At 48.3% G+C, this 22,500-nt stretch overlaps 1 protein-coding gene across 1 annotated transcript in view; it reads right to left on the bottom strand.

Moving 5' to 3' along the window:
• The window catches only part of LOC135542636 (unconventional myosin-X-like), a 70,164-nt gene that overhangs the window by 37,718 nt on the left and 9,946 nt on the right, over positions 1 to 22,500 (bottom strand). The window contains 1 exon segment of the mRNA XM_064969742.1: positions 9,081 to 9,179. Coding sequence (XP_064825814.1) covers positions 9,081 to 9,179 — 99 coding nt within the window.

Raw genomic sequence — 22,500 nt, 5'->3', positions numbered from 1 at the left:
CTGTCTGTCTCCTCTCTGTCTGTCCGTGTCTCTTTCTGCCCCCCCTCTCTGTCTGTCCGTGTCTCTTTCTGCCCCCCCTCTCTGTCTGTCTGTGTCTCTTTCTGCTCTCTCTCTGTCTGTCTGTCTGTCTGTCTGTCTGTCTGTCTGTCTGTCTGTGTCTGTCTGTCTGTCTGTCTGTCTGTCTGTCTGTCTGTCTGTCTGTAAATTAACAGTAAAAATCACACATACAGAAGTTTCAAAACAATAAAGACATTACAAATGTCATATTATATATATATATATATATATATATATGTTTTAACAATTTTGCTTTATGTTTTGGATCATTGTCTTGTTGGAAGACAAATCTCCGTCCCAGTCTCAGGTCTTTTGCAGACTCCATCAGGTTTTCTTCCAGAATGGTCCTGTATTTGGCTCCATCCATCTTCCCATCAATTTTAACCATCTTCCCTGTCCCTGCTGAAGAAAAGCAGGCCCAAACCATGATGCTGCCACCACCATGTTTGACAGTGGGTATGGTGTGTTCAGGGTGATGTGCTGTGTTGCTTTTATGCCAAACATAACGTTTTGCATTGTTGCCAGAAAGTTCAATTTTGGTTTCATCTGACCAGAGCACCTTCTTCCACATGTTTGGTGTGTCTCCCAGGTGGCTTGTGGCAAACTTTAAACAACACTTTTTATGGATATCTTTAAGAAATGGCTTTCTTCTTGCCACTCTTCCATAAAGGCCAGATTTGTGCAATATACGACTGATTGTTGTCCTATGGACAGAGTCTCCCACCTCAGCTGTAGATCTCTGCAGTTCATCCAGAGTGATCATGGGCCTCTTGGCTGCATCTCTGATCAGTCTTCTCCTTGTATGAGCTGAAAGTTTAGAGGGACGGCCAGGTCTTAGTAGATTTGCAGTGGTCTGATACTCCTTCCATTTCAATATTATCGCTTGCACAGTGCTCCTTGGGATGTTTAAAGCTTGGGAAATCTTTTTGTATCCAAATCCGGCTTTAAACTTCTTCACAACAGTATCTCGGACCTGCCTGGTGTGTTCCTTGTTCTTCATGATGCTCTCTGCGCTTTTAACGGACCTCTGAGACTATCACAGTGCAGGTGCATTTATACGGAGACTTGATTACACACAGGTGGATTGTATTTATCATCATTAGTCATTTAGGTCAATATTGGATCATTCAGAGATCCTCACTGAACTTCTGGAGAGAGTTTGCTGCACTGAAAGTAAAGGGGCTGAATAATTTTGCACGCCCAATTTTTCAGTTTTTGATTTGTTAAAAAGTTTGAAATATCCAATAAATGTCGTTCCACTTCATTACATGATTGTGTCCCACTTGTTGTTGATTCTTCACAAAAAATACAGTTTTATATCTTTATGTTTGAAGCCTGAAATGTGGCAAAAGGTCGCAAAGTTCAAGGGGGCCGAATACTTTCGCAAGGCACTGTATATGTTGAAGAGGGTGAGGCTGAAGCTGCATCCCTGTCTAACCCCACGACCCTGTGTGAAGAAATGTGTGTGTTTTTTGCCAATTTTAACTGCACGCTTGTTGTTTGTGTACATGGATTTTATAATGTTGTATGTTTTACCCCCAACATCACTTTCCATCAGTTTGTATAGCAGACCCTCATGCCAAATTGAGTTGAAGGCTTTTTTTGAAATCAACAAAGCATGAGAAGACTTTGCCTTTGTTTTGGTTTGTTTGGTGGTCAATTATGGTGTGCAGGGTGAATATATGGTCTGTTGTATGGTAATTTGGTAAAAAGCCAATTTGACATTTGCTCAGTACATTGTTTTTATTGAGGAAGTGTACAAGTCTGCTGTTAATGATAATGCAGAGGATTTTCCCAAGGTTACTGTTGACGATATTCCACGGTAATTATTGGGGTCAAATTTGTCTCCACATTTGTGGATTGGGGTGATCAGTCCTTGGTTCCAAATATAGGGGAAGATGCCAGAGCTAAGGATGATGTCTCTCTCTCTGTCTCTCCCCATCTCTGTCTGTGTCTCTCTCTGTCTCTCCCCTATCTGTCTGTCTCTCCCCTCTCTGTCTCTCCCCTCTCTGTCTGTCTCTCCCCTCTCTGTCTCTCCCCATCTCTGTATGTGTCTCTTTCTGTCTCTGCCCTCTCTGTCTATGTATCTCTCTCTCTCTGTCTCTCCCCATCTATGTCTGTCTCTCTCTCTCTCTCTCTCTCTGTCTCTCCCCATCTCTGTCTGTGTCTCTCTCTGTCTCTCCCCATCTCTCTGTGTCTCTCCCCTCTCTGTCTGTGTCTCTCTCTGTCTCTCCCCATCTGTCTGTGTCTCTGTCTCTCCCCTCTCTCTGTCTCTGTCTGTCTCTTTCTGTCTCTCCCCATCTCTGTCTGTGTCTCTCTCTCTGTCTCTGCCCATCTGTCTCTGTCTGTCTGTCTCTCCCTCTCTGTCTCTCCCCTCTCTCTCTGTCTCTCCCTCTCTGTCTGTCTCTTTCTGTCTCTCCCCATCTCTGTCTGTGTCTCTCTCTGTCTCTGCCCTCTCTGTCTGTCTGTCTGTCTGTCTGTCTGTCTGTGTCTTTCTCTGTCTCTCCCTCTCTGTCTCTCTCTTCTCTCTGTCTCTGCCCTCTCTGTATCTTTCTGTCTCTCCCCATCTCTGTCTGTGTCTCTCTCTGTCTCTCCCTCTCTGTCTCTCCCCATCTCTGTCTGTCTGTGTATCTCTCTGTCTCTGTCTATGTCTGTCTCTGTCTCTCTCTCTCTCTCTCCTCTCTGTCTGTCTCTGCCCTCTGTCTGTCTATGTATCTCTCCTCTGTCTCTCTCTCTCTCTCTCTCTGTCTCTGCCCTCTGTCTGTCTATCTCTCTCTCCCCCTCTCTCTCTTGTCTCTGTCTCTCTGTCTATCTCTCTCTCCCCTCTGTCCTCTGCTCTGTCTGTCTCTCTCTCTCTCTCTCTCTCTCTCTCTCTCTCTCTCTGTCTCTGCCCTCTCTGTCTGTCTATGTATCTCTCGCTCTGTCTCTTCCCTCTCTGTCTCTCTGTCTCTAATATAGGATTATATGGTCTTACTGGGAAGAGTAGAGTAGTAAAGTGACTAATTCCATCAGATAACTGGATTGGCTTCCATCTCTGTGTCTGTGAGAACATCACACTGGATAACATAGAGAGAGAGGGAGAAAGACACACACAACAGACACACACACACACACACACACACACACACACACACACACACACACACACACACACACACACACACGCTATACTAGTAACTGTGTGTTACATTGATTTGTTGGTCATTACACAGGAAGATCAATGCACTCTAAATGTGTGTTTGTATGTGTGTATGTGTGTGTGTGTGTGTACTAAGTGTGCATGTGCGTGCGAGGGGTACTGCACAATTGCTACAAAGAGTATCCTCGACACACACACACACACACACACACACACACACACACACACACACACACACACACACACACACACACACACACACACACACACACACACACACACTAGAGAGGGCCACTTTCACGGATTATACTAGTCCATTAGCTTCAAGCAAATCTCTTCCCTCTCTCTCACTATATTCTTCTATAAATCCACTCTCCCCCTCTCTTCTCCTCTTCTTTTCTATCTCCCACTTTGTCTCCCTTCTCCTCTCTCCCTCTCTTCTGTTCTCTTCTCTTCCCTCCATTCTAACCTCTCTTCCTCTGCATATACTCCCTCCCCCTGGGTCCATTTCTTCTCTCCTCTCTTCACCCTCTCTCTGTTCCTCTGCATATACACACACCCTATCTCCTCAGTTCCCCTCCTTTCCTTCTCTAACCTCTTTCTCTCTCTCTTTCCTCTGCATATACACACACCCTCTTCCTCAGTTCTTAGTCCCTGGGTCCATTTCCTTCCTAACCTCTCACCCTCTCTTTCCTCTGCATATACACACACCCTATCTTCCTCAGTTCTTAGTCCCTGGGTCCATTTCCTTCTCTAACCTCTCTTCACCCTCTCTCTCTGTTCCTCTGCATATACACACACCCTATCTTCCTCAGTTCTTAGTCCCTGGGTCCATTTCCTTCTCTAACCTCTCTTCACCCTCTCTCTCTGTTCCTCTGCATATACACACACCCTATCTTCCTCAGTTCTTAGTCCCTGGGTCCATTTCCTTCTCTAACCTCTCTTCACCCTCTCTGTTCCTCTGCATATACACACACCCTATCTTCCTCAGTTCTTAGTCCCTGTCCATTTCCTTCTCTAACCTCTCTTCACCCTCTCTGTTCCTCTGCATATACACACACCCTATCTTCCTCAGTTCTTAGTCCCTGGGTCCATTTCCTTCTCTAACCTCTCTCCTCTCACCCACCCTATCTCTCAGTTCTGTTCCCTCTGCATATACACACACCCTATCTTCCTCAGTTCTTAGTCCCTGGGTCCATTTCCTTCAACATGAACTTATCTCCTTCTGCCTGGCCCTGCTACCTCCTCCTCCCTCTCCTCCTCCTGCTCTCCTTTCCCCACCTTCTCCCACTCCTTCTCCACCTCAAAATCTCCTTCTCTTTTCTTTCAGATTGAATCTCGAGCCCCGCTCCCTGTGTGAATGGGCAGTGTGTGTGTTTGTTGTGTGTGTGTGTGTGTGTGTGTGTGTGTGTGTGTGTGTGTGTGTGTGTGTGTGTGTGTGTGTGTGTTCAGACTGTAGAAGTAAGAAGAGCCTGCAGAAGTACTGTATGTCACTAAGAAAAACAGGCTCGAGGAGTAAAAACATGTTTTGAATAAAATGTCCCCTTCTGTTATTTTGCCCTCTGGTGGGCTTTAGAGTGGGCTGAGAGTGTGTGTTGATTCAGTTTATTGTTGAATAACACCCCCCCCCCCACACACACACACACACAGCAGAACCCCCCACATTTTGTACACCAGGATAGTTTAAAAATGGATGATGAGAGAGACAAAAAGAGGAGAGAGAACGAGCCAAGAATGAAAGGCAGAGCAAGTGAGGAAGAGAAAATGAGAGAGGGAGAGAGAGAAGTGGAGCATGGTTAACTTAGTCTAATTTGTGTCTCTGTTTGAAAATGGTGGAGTGAGAAACATATATAGAGAGGTAGAGAAAGAGAGAGAGAGATATAGAGAGGTAGAGAAAGAGAGAGAGAGATAGAGAGGAAGAGAACAAGTGAGAGAGATAGAGAAAGAGAGAGAGAGAGGTAGAGAAAGAGAGAGATCGAGGTAGAGAGGTAGAGAAAGAGAAAGAGAGAGAGATAGAGAAAGAGAGAGAAAGAGAGTAGAGAAAGAGAGAGAGAGGTAGAGAAAGAGAGAGAGAGATGTAGAGAAAGAGAGAGAGACAGAGAGGTAGAAAGAGAGAGAAATAGAGGTAGAAAGAGAAAGAGGTAGAAAGAAAGAGAGAGAGATAGAGGTAGAGAAAGAGAGAGAAAGAGATAGGTAGAGAAAGAGAGAAAGACATAGAGAGGTAGAGAAAGAGAGATATATAGAGAGGTAGAGAAAGAGAGAGAGAGATATGTAGAGAAAGAGAGAGAGACATAGAGAGGTAGAGAAAGAGAGAGATAGATCTAGAGAGGTAGAGAAAGAGAGAGAGAGAGAGGTAGAGAAAGAGAGAGAGACATAGAGAGGTAGAGAAAGAAACCTTACTTGCTTTGGCAATGTTAACACGTTTCCCATGCCAATAAAGCCCTTGAATTGAATTGAATTGAAAGAGAGAGAGAGAGAGAGGCAGAGAAAGAGAGAGAGAGAGAGAGAGAGAGGGAGAGAGGTAGAGAAAGAGAGAGATAGATATAGAGAGGTTGAGAAAGAGAGAGAGAGAGAGGTAGAGAAAGAGAGAGATAGATATAGAGAGGTAGAGAAAGAGAGAGAGAGAGAGCGAGAGAGAGTGTACATTGCATCTGAACAGGGTCAGAGTCTGTATCTTCCAAATCATATACACACACACAGAGAGAGAGTGGAAGAGAAAGAGAAAAAGAGAAAGAGGAAGAGGAAGAGAAAGATAAAGAGAAAGAGAAAGAGAAAGAGAGAGAGAAGAGAGAAAGAGAGAGGAAGAGAAAGAGAAAGAGAAAGAGGAAGAGAAAGAGAAAGAGAGAGAGAAAGAGGAAGAGAAAGAGGAAGAGAAAGAGGAAGAGAAAGAGAAAGAGAAAGAGAAAGAGAAAGAGGAAGAGAAAGAAAGATAATGAATGGTGGATAAAGACAGTACAGTTGAAGTCAGAAGTTTACATACACTTAGGTTGGAGTCATTAAAACTTGTTTTCAACCGCTTCACAAATTACTTGTTAACAAACTATAGTTTTGGTAAGTTGGTTAGGACATCTACTTTGTGCATGACAAGTACTTTTCCCAACAAAAGCCTGAGAAAAATCCAATCCGGAAGTGCCCCATATTTTGAAAGCGCTGCGTGCCAATGAGTCCCCATTGAGCTGTGAATGTGCTATGAACCAGCTTACGCTTTCTACGTATTCCCCAAGGTGTCTACAGCATTGTGACGTAGTTTTACGCATTTATGTTGAAGAATACCCATAGGGGGCTACATTGCGCAAGTGGTCACATGATGCTCCCGGAGAAAATCTTGTGTAAAGTACAGAGGTAGCCATTATTCCAATCGATTCTACTGAGAAACCAATTGTCCCGGTGGATATATTATCGAATAGATATTTGAAAAACACCTTGAGGATTGATTCTAAACAATGTTTGCCATGTTTCTGTCGATATTATGGAGCTAATTTGGAATATTTTTTCGGAGTTATCGTGACCGCAATTTCCGGTCGATTTCTCAGCCAAACGTGAAGAACAAACGGAGCTATTTCGCCTACAAAAATAATATTTTGGGAAAAAATGAACTTTGGCTATCTACCTGGGAGTCTCGTGAGTGAAAACTTCTGAAGTTCATCAAAGGTAAACTATTTAATTTGATTGCTTTTCTGATTTTCGTGACAAGGTTGCCTGCTGCTAGCAAGGCTATATGCTATGCTAGCTGTCTTGCTTTGGCTGTAAAGCATATTTTGAAAATCTGAGATGACAGGGTGATTAACAAAAGGCTAAGCTGTGTTCCAATATATTTCACTTGTGATTTTCATGAATAGGAATATTTTCTAGGAAGATTTATGTCCGTTGCGTTATGCTAATTCGTGTCAGATGATGACAACGGTCCCGTTCACGGGATGGGTTGTCACTAGAGGTTAAACAGCTTGGAAAATTCCAGAGAATGATGTCATGGCTTTAAGTCAATTGGAGGTGTACCTGTGGACGTATTTCAAGAACTACCTTCACACTCAGTGCCTCTTCACTTGACATCACGGGAAAATCAAAAGAAATCAGCCAAGACCTCAGAAAAAAAGTATAGTATAAACGCAAGTATAAACACCATGGGACCAATCAGCCGTCATACCGCTCAGGAAGGAGACGCGTTCTGTCTCCTAGAGATGAATGTACTTTGGTTTTGAAAAGTGCAAATCAATCCCAGAACAACAGCAAAGGACATTGTGAAGATGCTGGAGGAAACTGGTACAAAAGTATCTATATCCACAATAAAATGAGTCCTATATCGACATAACCTGAAAGGCCGCTCAGCAAGGAAGAAGCCACTGCTCCGAAACTGCCATAAAAGAAGCAGACCATGGTTTGCAACTGCACATGGGGACAAAGATCGTACTTTTTGGAGAAATGTCCTCTGGTCTGATGAAACAAAAATAGAACTGTTTGGCCATAATGACTGTCGTGATGTTTGGAGGAAAAAGGGGGAGGCTTGCAAGCCGAAGAACACCATCCCAACCGTGAAGCACGGGGTGGCAGCATCATGTTGTGGGGGGGCTTTGCTGCAGGAGGGACTGGTGCACTTCACAAAATAGATGGCATCATTAGGAAGAAAATGATGTGGCTATATTGAAGCAACATCTCAAGTCAGGAAGTTAAAGCTTGGTCGCAAATGGGTCTTCCAAATGGACAATGACCCCAAGCATACTTCCAAAGTTGTGGCAAAATGGCTCAAGGACAACAACTTCAATGTATTGGAGTGGCCATCACAAAGCCCTGACCTCAATCCTATAGACAATTTGTGAGCAGAACTGAAAAAGTGTGTGCGAGCAAGGAGGCCTACAAACCTGACTCAGTTACACCAGCCCTGTCAGGAAGAATGGGCCAAAATTCACCCAACTTATTGTGGAAAGCTTGTAGAAGGCTACCTGAAACGTTTGACCCAAGTTAAACAATTTAAAGGCAATGCTACCGAATAATAATTGAGTGTATGTAAATTTCTGACCCATTGGGAATGTGATGAAAGAAATAAAAGCTGAAATAAATAATTCTCTCTACTATTATTCTGACATTTCACATTCTTAAAATAACGTGGTGGTCCTAACTGACCTAAGACAGGGATTTTTTACCAAGATTAAATGTCAGGAATTGTGAGTATTTGTATATGTATTTGTATATGTATATGTATTTGTATATGTATTTGGCTAAGGTGTATGTAAACTTCCGACTACAACTGCATGTATCCTGGAAGGAAAACCAGAGTACTATTATTAGCACCATGTAAACGCTGCCAACTGGAGCCAAACACACTCTACAACAACCATCATAACCCATTACATCCACAGAGCTGTGTGTGGAGGTGGGGGGAAATTATACACACATTCTTAATTAGATTAAAACAAACATTTAATTCAATTTTTTGGGCCAGTGATGGTGAGCTGGGCAGGACAACAGCTTTATATGTGTATCTGTGTGTGTGTGTGTGTGTGTGTGTGAGTGAGTGAGTGAGTGAGTGAGTGACTGACTGAGTGACTGAGTGACTGAGTGAGTGCATAAGTGCGGAATGCTAGCGTTTCTAGCTATTCTGTGTTTCTTGTAGGGAATATATGTCAGAGATGAATATTTGAATACGGATGAGAGGAGAAAGTGGGTCAGGATAACTAGACCACAGGAAGACCAGCAACACTGACGTGGCCCCAATGACTAACACTGTAAACCGTCCGTTAAAACCATGTCTGATAGTGTGTGTGAGCAATACTAGCAAGGATGGCATCCATTGCTGCAGATCTTTGTGATGAATGTGTGTGTGTGTGTTTGTGTATGTGTGTGTGTTTGTATTTGTGTGTGTATGTGTGTGTGTGTGTGTGTGTCGTACCTCTCCATAGTCGGTAGTGAGGACCAGGGTTCCGTCTCCACAGGAGCTGACAGTAGAGGGGACCAGCTGCTCCTTCTCCTTGACCCACACACGGGCCCCCTGCAACACACACACACACACACACACACACACACACACACACACACACACACACACACACACACACACACACACACACACACACACACACACACACACACACACACACACACAGTATGTGGTTACTATAAGGTCACTACTAGGCTAAAGGAATTGTATACACAATGCCTTGTTTCCTCTGCAACATCTATCAGAGGTCAGAATATAGAGATTGTAGAGGAATACAAATACCTGGGTGTCCTCTTGGACAATAAGCTTCAGTGGAGTAAATGTACAGATCTACAAAAAGAGCCAACAGACACTGTACTTTCTCATGAAGCTGGGATCTTTTAATATAGACTGGACTATATTGACTCTGTTTTTACACATTTTTCAATAAAAGTGTTTGAACTTTTTGTATTGTTTGTTAGTTTGGCAATGCCACTGTCAGACAGAGAAACATGCTAAGAAGGACTATCACCACAGCAAGCAAGGTACTTGGAGTCAAACAGACAGGTCTGGATGAGATCTTTAAGGTCAGTGCCCTCCCCAAGGTACTTGGAGTCAAACAGACAGGCCTGGATGAGATCTTTAATGGTCAGGGCCCTCCCCAAGATACTTGGAGTCAAACAGACAGGCCTGGATGAGATCTTTAATGGTCAGGGCCCTCCCCAAGGTACTTGGAGTCAAACAGACAGGTCTGGATGAGATCTTTAAGGTCAGTGCCCTCCCCAAGATACTTGGAGTCAAACAGACAGGCCTGGATGAGATATTTAATGGTCAGGGAGCTCCCCAAGGTACTTGGAGTCAAACAGACAGGTCTGGATGAGATCTTTAAGGTCAGTGCCCTCCTCAAGATACTTGGAGTCAAACAGACAGGCCTGGATGAGATATTTAATGGTCAGGGAGCTCCCCAAGGTACTTGGAGTCAAACAGACAGGCCTGGATGAGATCTTTAAGGTCAGGGCCCTCCCCAAGGTACTTGGAGTCAAACAGACAAGCCTGGATGAGATTTTTAAGGTCAGGGCCCTCCCCAAGGTACTTGGAGTCAAACAGACAGGCCTGGATGAGATCGTTAAGGTCAGGGCCCTCCCCAAGGTACTTGGAGTCAAACAGACAGGCCTGGATGAGATCTTTAAAGTCAGGGCCCTCCCCAAGGTACTTGGAGTCAAACAGACAGGCCTGGATGAGATCTTTAAAGTCAGGGCCCTCCCCAAGGTACTTGGAGTCAAACAGACAGGCCTGGATGAGATCTTTAAAGTCAGGGCCCTCCCCAAGGTACTTGGAGTCAAACAGACAGGCCTGGATGAGATCTTTAAAGTCAGGGCCCTCCCCAATGTACTTGGAGTCAAACAGACAGGCATGGCATCCCTCAGCAGGAAAAACACAACTAGACAATCATTTGTAAGGCCAGCAGGCTAGTATTTTTATTGGTATGTAACTGTCATGAAAGGTATATTGTCCATTATTTTTGTATTTAAACGCCACTTTATACGTGTACATGACACTGCAACAACTTTTCCCCATGGGGACAATAAAGTCAGCAGGGAGTAGTATACTGATAATAAGATCTAAAAAGTATTGTGCATTTCAGCAGTCAGGTTTTCAAGAAAAAGCCCTTTCAGTAAACATGTACCTTGATGCATTACGATGCATCAAACAAAACATCACTTTGGCCAAACACACATACAGTTGAAGTTTACATACACCTCAGCCAAATACATTTAAACTCAGTTTTTCACAATTCCTGACAGTTAATCCTTGTAAAAATTCCCTGTCTTAGGTCAGTTAGGATCACCACTATTTTAAGAATGTGAAATGTCAGAATAATAGTAGAGAGATTTATTTCAGCTTTTATTTCTTTCATCACGTTCCCAGTAGGTCAGAAGTTTACATACACTCAGTTAGTATTTTGTAGCATTGCCTTTAAATTGTTTAACTTGGGTCAAATGTTTCAGGTAGCCTTCCACAAGCTTCCCACAATAAGTTGGGTGAATTTTGGCCCATTCCTCCTGACAGAGCTGGAGTAACTGAGTCAGGTTTGTAGGCCTCCTTGCTTGCACACGCTTTTTCAGTTCTGCCCACAAATGTTATATAGGATTGAGGTCAGGGCTTTGTGATGGCCACTCCAATACCTTGACTTTGTTGTCCTTAAGCCATTTTGCCACAACTTTGGAAGTATGCTTGGGGTCATTGTCCATTTGGAAGACGCATTTGCGACCAAGCTTTAACTTCCTGACTGATGTCTTGAGATGTTGCTTCAATATATCCACATAATTTTCCTTCCTCTTGATGCCATCTATTTTGTGAAGTGCACCAGTCCCTCCTGCAACAAAGCACCCCCACAACATGATGCTGCCACCCCCGTGCTTCACGGTTGGGATGGAGTTCTTCGGCTTGCAAGCCTCCCCCTTTTTCCTCCAAACATAACGATGGTCATTATGGCCAAGCAGTTCTATTTTTGTTTCATCAAACCAGAGGACATTTCTCCTTCCTGAGCAGTATGACGGCAGCGTGGTCCATTGTGTTTATACTTGCGTACTATTGTTTGTACAGATGAACCTTCAGGCATTTGGAAATTGCTCCCAAGGATGAACCAGACTTGTGGAGGTCTACAATTTATTTTCTGAGGTCTTGGCTGATTTCTTTTGATTTTCCCATGATGTCAAGCAAAGAGGCACTGAGTGTGAAGGTAGGCCTTGAAATACATCATACACAGGTACACCTCCAATTGACTAAAATTATGTCAATTAGTCGATCAGAAGCTTCTAAAGCCATGACATCATCATCCAAGCTGTTTAAAGGAACAGTCAACATAATGTATGTAAACTTCTGACCCACTGGAATTGAGATACAGTGAATTACAAGTAAAATAATCTGTCTGTAAACAAATGTTGGAAAAATGACTTGTGTCATACACAAAGTAAATGTCCTAACCGACTTGTCAAACCTATAGTTTGTTAACAAGAAATTTGTGAAGTGATTGAAAAATTAGTTTTAATGACTCAAACCTAAGTGTATGTAAACTTCTGACTTCAACTGTAGCTACAGAGGGTTGTAGAGAACACAGCAAAGAGGGGTGAAGAGAGGAGGAGGAGAGACAAATTGTTTTAGCAACAGATGGCCCAGTCCCCTTGACAACCCCCTACTCCTGCATGACAACACACACACACGCCGTAAGCCCAACTTACACACACATAGGTAGAATTGTGGCTATAGCCTTATTGTATGGCATGGCTACAAGTTCCAATCGAGTAAGAAACACTAGTTCTTCAAGCGAGTCCATATTCTCTAGTCTGTGCGTGTGTGTGTGTGTGTGTGTGTGTGTGTGTGTGTGTGTGTGTGTGTGTGTGTGTGTGTGTTCTCAGACAGATGATCCAGATGTGCTTGAGGGGAGCACAGAGAGGCACAGCTGGGTCCTGATGCCGAAGCAGCATTCTAACACAGCAAAAACACTGTCGGACAGAGAGAGAGTCTGTGTTTGTCAGACAGAAATACATAAAGGGAGAGAGAGAAGGAGAGATACCTGTCCTCTCTAGTAGAGAGGTAGGGAGAGAGAGAAGGAGAGATACATGTCCTCTCTAGTAGAGAGGTAGGGAGAGAGAGAAGGAAAGAGATACATGTCCTCTGTAGTAGAGAGGTAGGAAGAGAGAGAAGGAGAGATACATGTCCTCTGTAGTAGAGAGGTAGGGAGAGAGAGAAGGAGAGATACATCTCCTCTCTAGTAGAGCGGTAGGGAGAGAGAGAAGGAGAGATACCTGTCCTCTCTAGTAGAGAGGTAGGGAGAGAGAGAAGGAGAGATACATGTCCTCTCTAGTAGAGAGGTAGGGAGAGAGAGAAGGAGAGATACATGTCCTCTCTAGTAGAGAGGTAGGGAGAGAGAGAAGGAGAGATACATGTCCTCTGTAGTAGAGAGGTAGGGAGAGAGAGAAGGAAAGAGATACATGTCCTCTGTAGTAGAGAGGTAGGGAGAGAGAGAAGGAGAGATACATGTCCTCTCTAGTAGAGAGGTAGGGAGAGAGAGAAGGAAAGAGATACATGTCCTCTGTAGTAGAGAGGTAGGAAGAGAGAGAAGGAGAGATACATGTCCTCTGTAGTAGAGAGGTAGGGAGAGAGAGAAGGAGAGATACATGTCCTCTCTAGTAGAGAGGTAGGGAGAGAGAGAAGGAGAGATACATGTCCTCTGTAGTAGAGAGGTAGGGAGAGAGAGAAGGAGAGATAAATGTCCTCTCTAGTAGAGAGGTAGGGAGAGAGAGAAGGAGAGAGATACATGTCCTCTGTAGTAGAGAGGTAGGGAGAGAGAGAAGGAAAGAGATACATGTCCTCTCTAGTAGAGAAGTAGGGAGAGAGAGAAGGAGAGAGATACATGTCCTCTGTAGTAGAGAGGTAGGGAGAGAGAGAAGGAGAGCGATACATGTCCTCTGTAGTAGAGAGGTAGGGACAGAGACAAGGAGAGAGATACATGTCCTCTGTAGTAGAGAGGTAGGGAGAGAGAGAGAAGGAGAGAGATACATGTCCTCTGTAGTAGAGAGGTAGGGAGAGAGAGAAGGAGAGAGATACATGTCCTCTGTAGTAGAGAGGTAGGGAGAGAGAGAAGGAGAGAGATACATGTCCTCTGTAGTAGAGAGGTAGGGAGAGAGAGAAGGAGAGAGATACATGTCCCCTGTAGTAGAGAGGTAGGGAGAGAGAGAAGGAGAGAGATACATGTCCTCTGTAGTAGAGAGGTAGGGAGAGAGAGAAGGAGAGAAGGGGGGTAAAGAAAGAGAGACAGGGTGATAGAGGTGGAGAAAGAGAGACAGGGTGATAGAGGTGGAGAAAGAGAGACAGGGTGATAGAGGTGGAGAAAGAGAGACAGGGTGATAGAGGTGGAGAAAGAGAGACAGGGTGATAGAGGTAGAGACAGAAAGACAAAATAATAAAAATGAAGAAAGAGGAAGTGTCTTATATTTATTCTGTCCCTCCAACACAAAGCTCCCTTTCAGCTAGTCAGTGACCTCTAACCCCTGACCCCTACACTACCCCAACACAGGGGGGGAATACTGTATTATAAAGGGGGTAAGTGGGTGAAGAGGGGAAGAGGAAAGGATTGAGGGAAGTTAAAGGGGGACTACTGTATTACATGTAAAGGAGGTGAGGGTGAGGGAGGTATAGAAGGGGTGGGTGGGTAGGGGGTGAGAGAAGGAGGACCCTGAAAAAATCAAGGATACCTGAGGTGCGTTCAGTTCGATTGGACGTTTGCGGAACGGTTTGTACTGAATGTCAAGTTTCCCCAAAACGTTCTGTAGGTACTTGAACAGACTTTGAGGTACGTTTGCTCCCGTTTCACGGGTGTGGCGAGGTGTAGCTTGAGGAGATGTGTGAAGTATTTAAGGGCAGTGGCCATGGTGACAGCGTTTCCCAAACCACAACCTCTCCCCGTTTTTCAGCTCGTCGTTCAGTAAAGCAACGTTTCGGTTCAATTGAACGATCCAGAACGTAAAAGCATACTGAACGCAGCCCAGATGTGCACGTCTGAAAGAAGAGTGAGAGAAAGAGGAGAAGAGAGGAGGAAGAGGAGAAGAGAGGAGGAGGAGGAGAAGAGAGGAGGAGGAGGAGAGGCTTATTGTTTTAGCAACAGATGGCCCACACCCCCCGGCAACCCCCTACTCCCGCAACACACACGCCTACACACACTCCTGACAAAGGCTGTGGAGTTAACCAGGCAGAAAACACAAACACCGCAGGGTGATGAGTGTCGCTCCTGTACTGTGAGTTGAACACCCGGGGCCAGTGACAAATCCACATACACAGTTACTGTTGATTCCATGAACAGTGGGGGTCTGAAATGATTGACAGCCTGCATTCTTTTTTCCGACACCAAACCCACCACTGGTGGGCGTGGCCAAAGAGCTCTATTTTCATGTCATCTGACCAAAAACACCGGTTCCAATCCAAGTGCCAATTTCACTGAGAAAACTCCAGGTGTTTACATTTGACGACGTGAACATAGAGGTCTTTGGCCACGCCCACCAGCGGTGGGTTTGGCCTCGAAATGCAAAGTCATAGGCAGAACAGAACCCCAGACCTACTGTAAAATATGGTGGTGGATCTTTGATGTTATGGGGCTATTTTTGCTTCCACTGGTCCTGGGGCCCTTGTTAAGGTCAACGGCATCATGAACTTGACCCAGTACCAGAACATTTTAGTCAGAAACCTGGTTCCTCTGCCAGGAGGCTGAAACTTGGCCAGCAAGTGGATCTTCCAGCAAGACAATAACCCCAAGCACACATCAAAATCCACAAAGAAATGGTTAACTGGCCACAAAATCAACATTTTTGCAATGGCCATCTCAGTCTCGGGACTTGAAACCCATTGAAGAGGACAGTCCAGAAGCGAAGACGAAGGACATCAAGGATCTGGAAGGAATCTGTACGGAGGAGTGGTCTCAGCTCCCTCCCAATATGTCCTCTCACTCATAAAACATTTGAGAAATGGACTCAGGACTGTTATCATCACAAGGTGAGGTATTAAAAGGTATTGAAAACAAAGGTGTCAATCATTTTGACCCCCGACCTTTTGGAGAATCGTTTTTATTGCTTGTTAAACAAAATCTCTTTCTCTGAGAGTTTTTATTAGTATAAAATAATATAATCTCCCACTTTTTTAGGAGCATACATTATAGCTCAGTGTTTGAACGATCTATTTCATACACTCCTTGAAAAAAGGTGCCATCTAGAACCTGAAAGGGTTATTCAGCTCTCCCCATAAGATAATCCTTTGAAGAACCCTTTTGGTTCTAGGTAGAACCCTTTTGGGTTCCATGTAGAACCCTTTCAACAGAGAGTTCTACAGTACATGGAACCCAAAAGGGTTATTTTTTCTATCAAGGGGGCTCATAATCACTGTAGGGGATTTATACAGGAGGAGAGGCCATGTTTTATTCCTCCCTCACTCCTACTTCATTCTCCATCACTCTCCTTCATTATCTTTCTTCCTTCTCCCCTCTCTCTCTCTCTCTCTCTCTCTCTCTCTCTCCCTCTCCCTCTCTCTCTCCCTGCTGCAGATCGATGTGATGTGTTTAAGGGATGCAACTCTCCATTAAACCTCAATCAATCCCACCCGACCTTTCACCTTTCACCCCTGGCTACCTGTGACTTCTCCCCTGCCCAGTGGTTGACAGGGCGGCACTGAATATTCCTTCAACCATGTATATAAAATTGTACGCCCTGTAATCCCACAGCAATATTTAGATTGTCATTTAGTATGTTGTTAATGCAGTGTCTAATGTCTAACGTTGAGGCATCGTGACATATGAGTAAATAACCACAAACAGGCGTTTATAGACCATCAGGTCTGCCATCTCCTCATCTCTCAGTAAGGTGACGTTTACATTAGGCTACTCCTCTGGCCTCTTGTGGAACACACACACACACACACTAGTGCACTTGTCACAGATTGGGGATCCTTGTGTGTCACTGTGTGTGTGTGCCATTGTGTGTGTGAGTGTGTGTCTGTCTGTCTATAAGCCAATAAAGTAGTTGTTTCGGCTCAGGCGATCACATAGACAGCTGGGGGAGGCATCACCCTGAAGACAGCCTCTGGTCAGGACCCCTCCCTTTCAGGACCACTCACACTCCACCATACACACACATACACACACACACACACACACACACATGCACACACACGCACGCACGCACACACACGCACACACACACACAATCAACCTGTGTACACACACACACACACACACACACACACACACACACACACACACACACACACACACACACACACACACACACACACACACACACACACACACACACACACACACACACACACACACACACACACACACACACACACACACACACACACACACACACACACACACTATCAACCTCATCATAAACACACACCCAGTCAGTAATCTACTAACTGCAGTGACAAATATTGTCTTAAAGTTGTACTTGTTGACATATCAGAGGCCACATCTGACTCAGAGAAATTGATAAATCTAAGAGAGAATGAAAGCAACAGGACTGAGTGACAGAGGGAGGGAGGGGAGATGACTGAGTGAAAGAGGGAGGGAGGGGAGGTGACTGAGTAGGGAGGGAGGGGAGGTGACTGAGTGAAAGAGGGAGGGAGGGGAGGTGACTGAGTGACAGAGGGGGGGAGGGGAAGTGACTGAGTGACAGAGGGAAAGAGGGGAAGTGACTGAGTGACAGAGGGAGGGAGAGGTGACTGAGTGAAAGAGGGAGGAGGGAGGTGAGGTGACTGAGTAGGGAGGGAGGGGAGGTGACTGAGTAGGGAGGAGGTGACTGAGTGACAGAGGGGGAGGGGAGGTGACTGGTGACAGAGGGAAGGAGGGGAGGTGACTGAGTGACAGAGGGAGGGAGGGGAGGTGACTGAGTGAAAGAGGGAGGGAGAGATGGAGGGTAGGTGACTGAGTAGGGAGGGAGGGGAGGTGACTGAGTGACAGAGGGAGGGAGGGGAGATGACTGAATGAAAGAGGGAGAGAGGGGAGGTGACTGAGTGACAGGGGGAGGGAGGGGAGGTGACTGAGTGAAAGAGGGAGGGAGGGGAGGGGAGGTGACTGAGTGAAAGAGGGAGGGAGGGGGGGGAGGTGACTGAGTAGGGAGGGAGGGGAGGTGACTGAGTGAAAGAGGGAGGGAGGGGAGGTGACTGAGTGACAGAGAGAGGGGAGGTGACTGAGTGACAGAGGGAGGGAGGGGAGGTGACTGAGTGAAAGAGGGAGGGAGGGGAGGTGACTGAGTGACAGAGGGGGGGAGGGGAAGTGACTGAGTGACAGAGGGAAAGAGGGGAAGTGACTGAGTGACAGAGGGAGGGGAGGTGACTGAGTGAAAGAGGGAGGGAGGGGAGGTGACTGAGTAGGGAGGGAGGGGAGGTGACTGAGTAGGGAGGGAGGGGAGGTGACTGAGTGACAGAGGGGGGAGGGGAGGTGACTGAGTGACAGAGGGAAGGAGGGGAGGTGACTGAGTGACAGAGGGAGGGAGGGGAGGTGACTGAGTGAAAGAGGGAGGGAGAGATGGAGGGTAGGTGACTGAGTAGGGAGGGAGGGGAGATGACTGAATGAAAGAGGGAGAGAGGGGAGGTGACTGAGTGACAGGGGGAGGGAGGGGAGGTGACTGAGTGAAAGAGGGAGAGAGGGGAGGGGAGGTGACTGAGTGAGTGACAGAGGGAGGGAGGGGAGGTGACTGAGTGACAGAGGGAAAGAGGGGGTGACTGAGTGACAGAGGGAGGGAGGGGAGGAGACTGAGTGAAAGAGGGAGGGGATGGAGGTGACTGAGTGACAGGGGCAGGGAGGGAGGGGAGGTGACTGAGTAGTGAGGGAGGGGAGATGACTGAGTGACAGAGGGGGGGGTGACTGAGTGACAGAGGGAAGGAGGGGAGGTGACTGAGTGACAGAGGGAGGGAGGGGAGGTGACTGAGTGAAAGAGGGAGGGAGGGAGGGAGGGAGGGAGGGAGGGAGGGAGGGGAGGTGACTGAGTAGGGAGGGAGGGGAGGTGACTGAGTGACAGAGGGAGGGAGGGGAGATGACTGAGTGAAAGAGGGAGAGAGGGAAGGTCACTGAGTGACAGGGGGAGGGAGGGGAGGTGACTGAGTGAAAGAGGGAGGGAGGGGAGGTGACTGAGTGACAGAGGGAGGGAGGGGAGGTGACTGAGTGACAGAGAGGGAGGGGAGGTGACTGAGTGACAGAGGGAGGGGAGGTGACTGAGTGACAGAGGGAGGGGAGGTGACTGAGTGACAGAGGGAGGGGAGGTGACTGAGTGAAAGAGGGAGGGCGGGGAGGTGACTGAGTGAAAGAGGGAGAGAGGGGAGGTGACTGAGTGACAGGGGGAGGGAGGGGAGGTGACTGAGTGAAAGAGGGAGGGAGGGGAGGTGACTGAGTGACAGAGGGAGGGAGGGAGGGGACTGGGTGACAGAGGGAGGGAGGGGTGGTGACTGAGTGACAGGGGGAGTGAGGGGAGGTGACTGAGTGAAAGAGGGAGGGAGGGGAGGTGACTGAGTGAAAGAGGGAGGGAGGGGAGGTGACTGAGTGAAAGAGGGAGGGAGGGGAGGTGACTGAGTGACAGAGGGAGGGAGGGGAGGTGACTGAGTGACAGAGGGAGGGAGGGGAGGTGACTGAGTGACAGAGGGAGGGAGGGGAGGTGACTGAGTGACAGAGGGGGGGAGGGGGGGTGACTGAGTGAAAGAGGGAGGGGATGGAGGTGACTGAGTGACAGGGGGAGGGAGGGGAGGTGACTGAGTGACAGGGGGAGGGAGGGGGAGGTGACAGTGAAGAGGGAGGGAGGGAGGGGAGGTGACTGAGTGACAGAGGGAGGGAGGGGAGGTGACTGAGTGACAGGGGAGGGAGGGGAGGTGACTGAGTGAAGAGGGAGGGAGGGGAGGTGACTGAGTGACAGAGGGAGGAGGGGAGGTGACTGAGTGAAAGAGGGAGGGAGGTGACTGAGTGACAGAGGGGGAGGGGAGGTGACTGAGTGAAAGAGGGAGGGAGGGAGGTGACTGAGTGACAGAGAGAGGGGGAAGGTGACTGAGTGACAGAGGGAGGGAGGGGAGGTGACTGAGTGACAGAGGGAGGGAGGGGAGGTGACTGAGTGACAGAGGGAGGGAGGGGAGGTGACTGAGTGACAGAGGGAGGGGAGGTGACTGAGTGACAGAGGGAGGGGAGGTGACTGAGTGACAGAGGGAGGGGAGGTGACTGAGTGAAAGAGGGAGGGCGGGGAGGTGACTGAGTGAAAGAGGGAGAGAGGGGAGGTGACTGAGTGACAGGGGGAGGGAGGGGAGGTGACTGAGTGAAAGAGGGAGGGAGGGGAGGTGACTGAGTGACAGAGGGAGGGAGGGGAGGTGACTGAGTAACAGAGGGAGGGAGGGGAGGTGACTGAGTGACAGAGGGAGGGAGGTGACTGAGTGACAGAGGGAGGGGAGGTGACTGAGTGACAGAGGGAGGGGAGGTGACTGAGTGAAGAGGGAGGGCGGGGAGGTGACTGAGTGAAAGAGGGAGAGAGGGGAGGTGACTGAGTGACAGGGGGAGGGAGGGGAGGTGACTGAGTGAAAGAGGGAGGGAGGGGAGGTGACTGAGTGACAGAGGGAGGGAGGGAGGGGAGGTGACTGGGTGACAGAGGGAGGGAGGGGAGGTGACTGAGTGACAGGGGGAGGGAGGGGAGGTGACTGAGTGAAAGAGGGAGGGAGGGGAGGTGACTGAGTGAAAGAGGGAGGGAGGGGAGGTGACTGAGTGACAGAGGGAGGAGGGGAGGTGACTGAGTGACAGAGGGAGGGCGGGGAGGTGACTGAGTGACAGAGGGAGGGAGGGGAGGTGACTGAGTGACAGAGGGAGGGAGGGGAGGTGACTGAGTGACAGAGGGGGAGGGGGGTGACTGAGTGAAAGAGGGAGGGGATGGAGGTGACTGAGTGACAGGGGGAGGGAGGGGAGTGACTGAGTGACAGAGGGAGGGAGGGGAGGTGACTGAGTGAAAGAGGGAGAGAGGGAAGGTCACTGAGTGACAGGGGGAGGGAGGGGAGGTGACTGAGTGAAAGAGGGAGGGAGGGGAGGTGACTGAGTGACAGAGGGAGGGAGGGGAGGTGACTGAGTGAAAGAGGGAGGGAGGGGAGGTGACTGAGTGAAAGAGGGGAGGGGGAGGTGACTGAGTGACAGAGGGGGGAGGGGAGGTGACTGAGTGAAAGAGGGAGGAGGGGAGGTGACTGAGTGACAGAGGGAGGGAGGGGAGGTGACTGAGTGACAGAGGGAGGGAGGGGAGGTGACTGAGTGAAAGAGGGAGGGAGGGGAGGTGACTGAGTGACAGAGGGAGGGCAGGGAGGTGACTGAGTGACAGAGGGAGGGAGGGGAGGTGACTGAGTGACAGAGGGAGGGCGGGGAGGTGACTGAGTGACAGGGGGAGGGAGGGGGAGGTGACTGAGTGAAAGAGGGAGGAGGGGAGGTGACTGAGTGACAGAGGGAGGGGGGGAGGTGACTGAGTGACAGAGGGAGGGAGGGGAGGTGACTGAGTGACAGAGGGAGGGAGGTGACTGAGTGACAGGGGGAGGGAGGGGAGGTGACTGAGTGAAAGAGGGAGGGAGGGGAGGTGACTGAGTGACAGAGGGAGGGCGGGGAGGTGACTGAGTGACAGAGGGAGGGAGGGGAGGTGACTGAGTGACAGAGGGAGGGAGGGGAGGTGACTGAGTGACAGAGGGAGGGCGGGGAGGTGACTGAGTGACAGGGGGAGGGAGGGGAGGTGACTGAGTGAAAGAGGGAGGGAGGGGAGGTGACTGAGTGACAGAGGGAGGGGGGGAGGTGACTGAGTGACAGAGGGAGGGAGGGGAGGTGACTGAGTGACAGAGGGAGGGAGGGGAGGTGACTGAGTGACAGGGGGAGGGAGGGGAGGTGACTGAGTGAAAGAGGGAGGGAGGGGAGGTGACTGAGTGACAGAGGGAGGGCGGGGAGGTGACTGAGTGACAGAGGGAGGGAGGGGAGGTGACTGAGTGACAGGGGGAGGGAGGGGAGGTGACTGGGTGACAGGGGGAGTGTGTGTGTGTGTCTGTGTGTGTGTGTGCGCATGTGTGTGTGTATGTGTGTGTGTATGTGTGTGCGCATGTGTGTGTGAGTGATTTAGGACCTCCTCCTAACTCTGCAACAGACAAATGAACTACAACCACATAAATTAGGACTGGACATGTAATAAACTCACAAACCTGCAGCCCGTCTCTCTCTCTTCACTGAAATATCTATTGGTAAGAGGAGAGAAGACAGAGAGTGTGACTCTATAGTTCATGGGGTCGTTGTGACGATAAGGGGGTTAATCAGGTGAGGAGGAGGAGCATATGCTTACCTCAGAGACACAGCTGTAGATTGATTCTTGTCTCCTCTGATAACCTTGAACTCTCTCTCGGTCTCTCTCTCCCTCTCTCTCGCTCCCTCTCTCTCTCGCTCCCTCTCTCTCGCTCCCTCTCTCTCGCTTTTTCTCTCCCTCTCTCTCGCTCCCTTTCCCTCTCTCAACTCTCTCTCAGTCTCTCTCTTGCTCCCTCTCTCTCTCGTTCCCTCTCTCCCTCTCTCTCGCTCCCTCTCTCCCTTCCTCTACCTCCCTCTCTCTCTCTCACTCTCTCTCGCTCCTTCTCTCTCTCTCGCTCCCTCTCCCCTTCTCGCTCGCTCCCTCTCCCTCTCTCAACTCTCTCTCCCTCTCCCTCTCTCTCTCTCTCTCGCTCTCTCTCGCTCCCTCTCTCTCTCGCTCCATCTCTCTCGCTCCATCTCCCTCTCTCTCGCTCCCTCTCTCTCTCTCTCTCCCTCTACGTCCCTCTCTCTCTCCCCTCTACCTCCCTCTCTCTCTCTCTCGCTCTTTCTCTC

This window comes from Oncorhynchus masou, chromosome 6, assembly GCF_036934945.1.
Source record: "Oncorhynchus masou masou isolate Uvic2021 chromosome 6, UVic_Omas_1.1, whole genome shotgun sequence".
Lineage (NCBI taxonomy): Eukaryota > Metazoa > Chordata > Actinopteri > Salmoniformes > Salmonidae > Oncorhynchus > Oncorhynchus masou.
The sequence above is the reverse complement of the archived record's forward strand: the minus strand, read 5'-3'. Positions and strand labels throughout refer to the sequence as shown.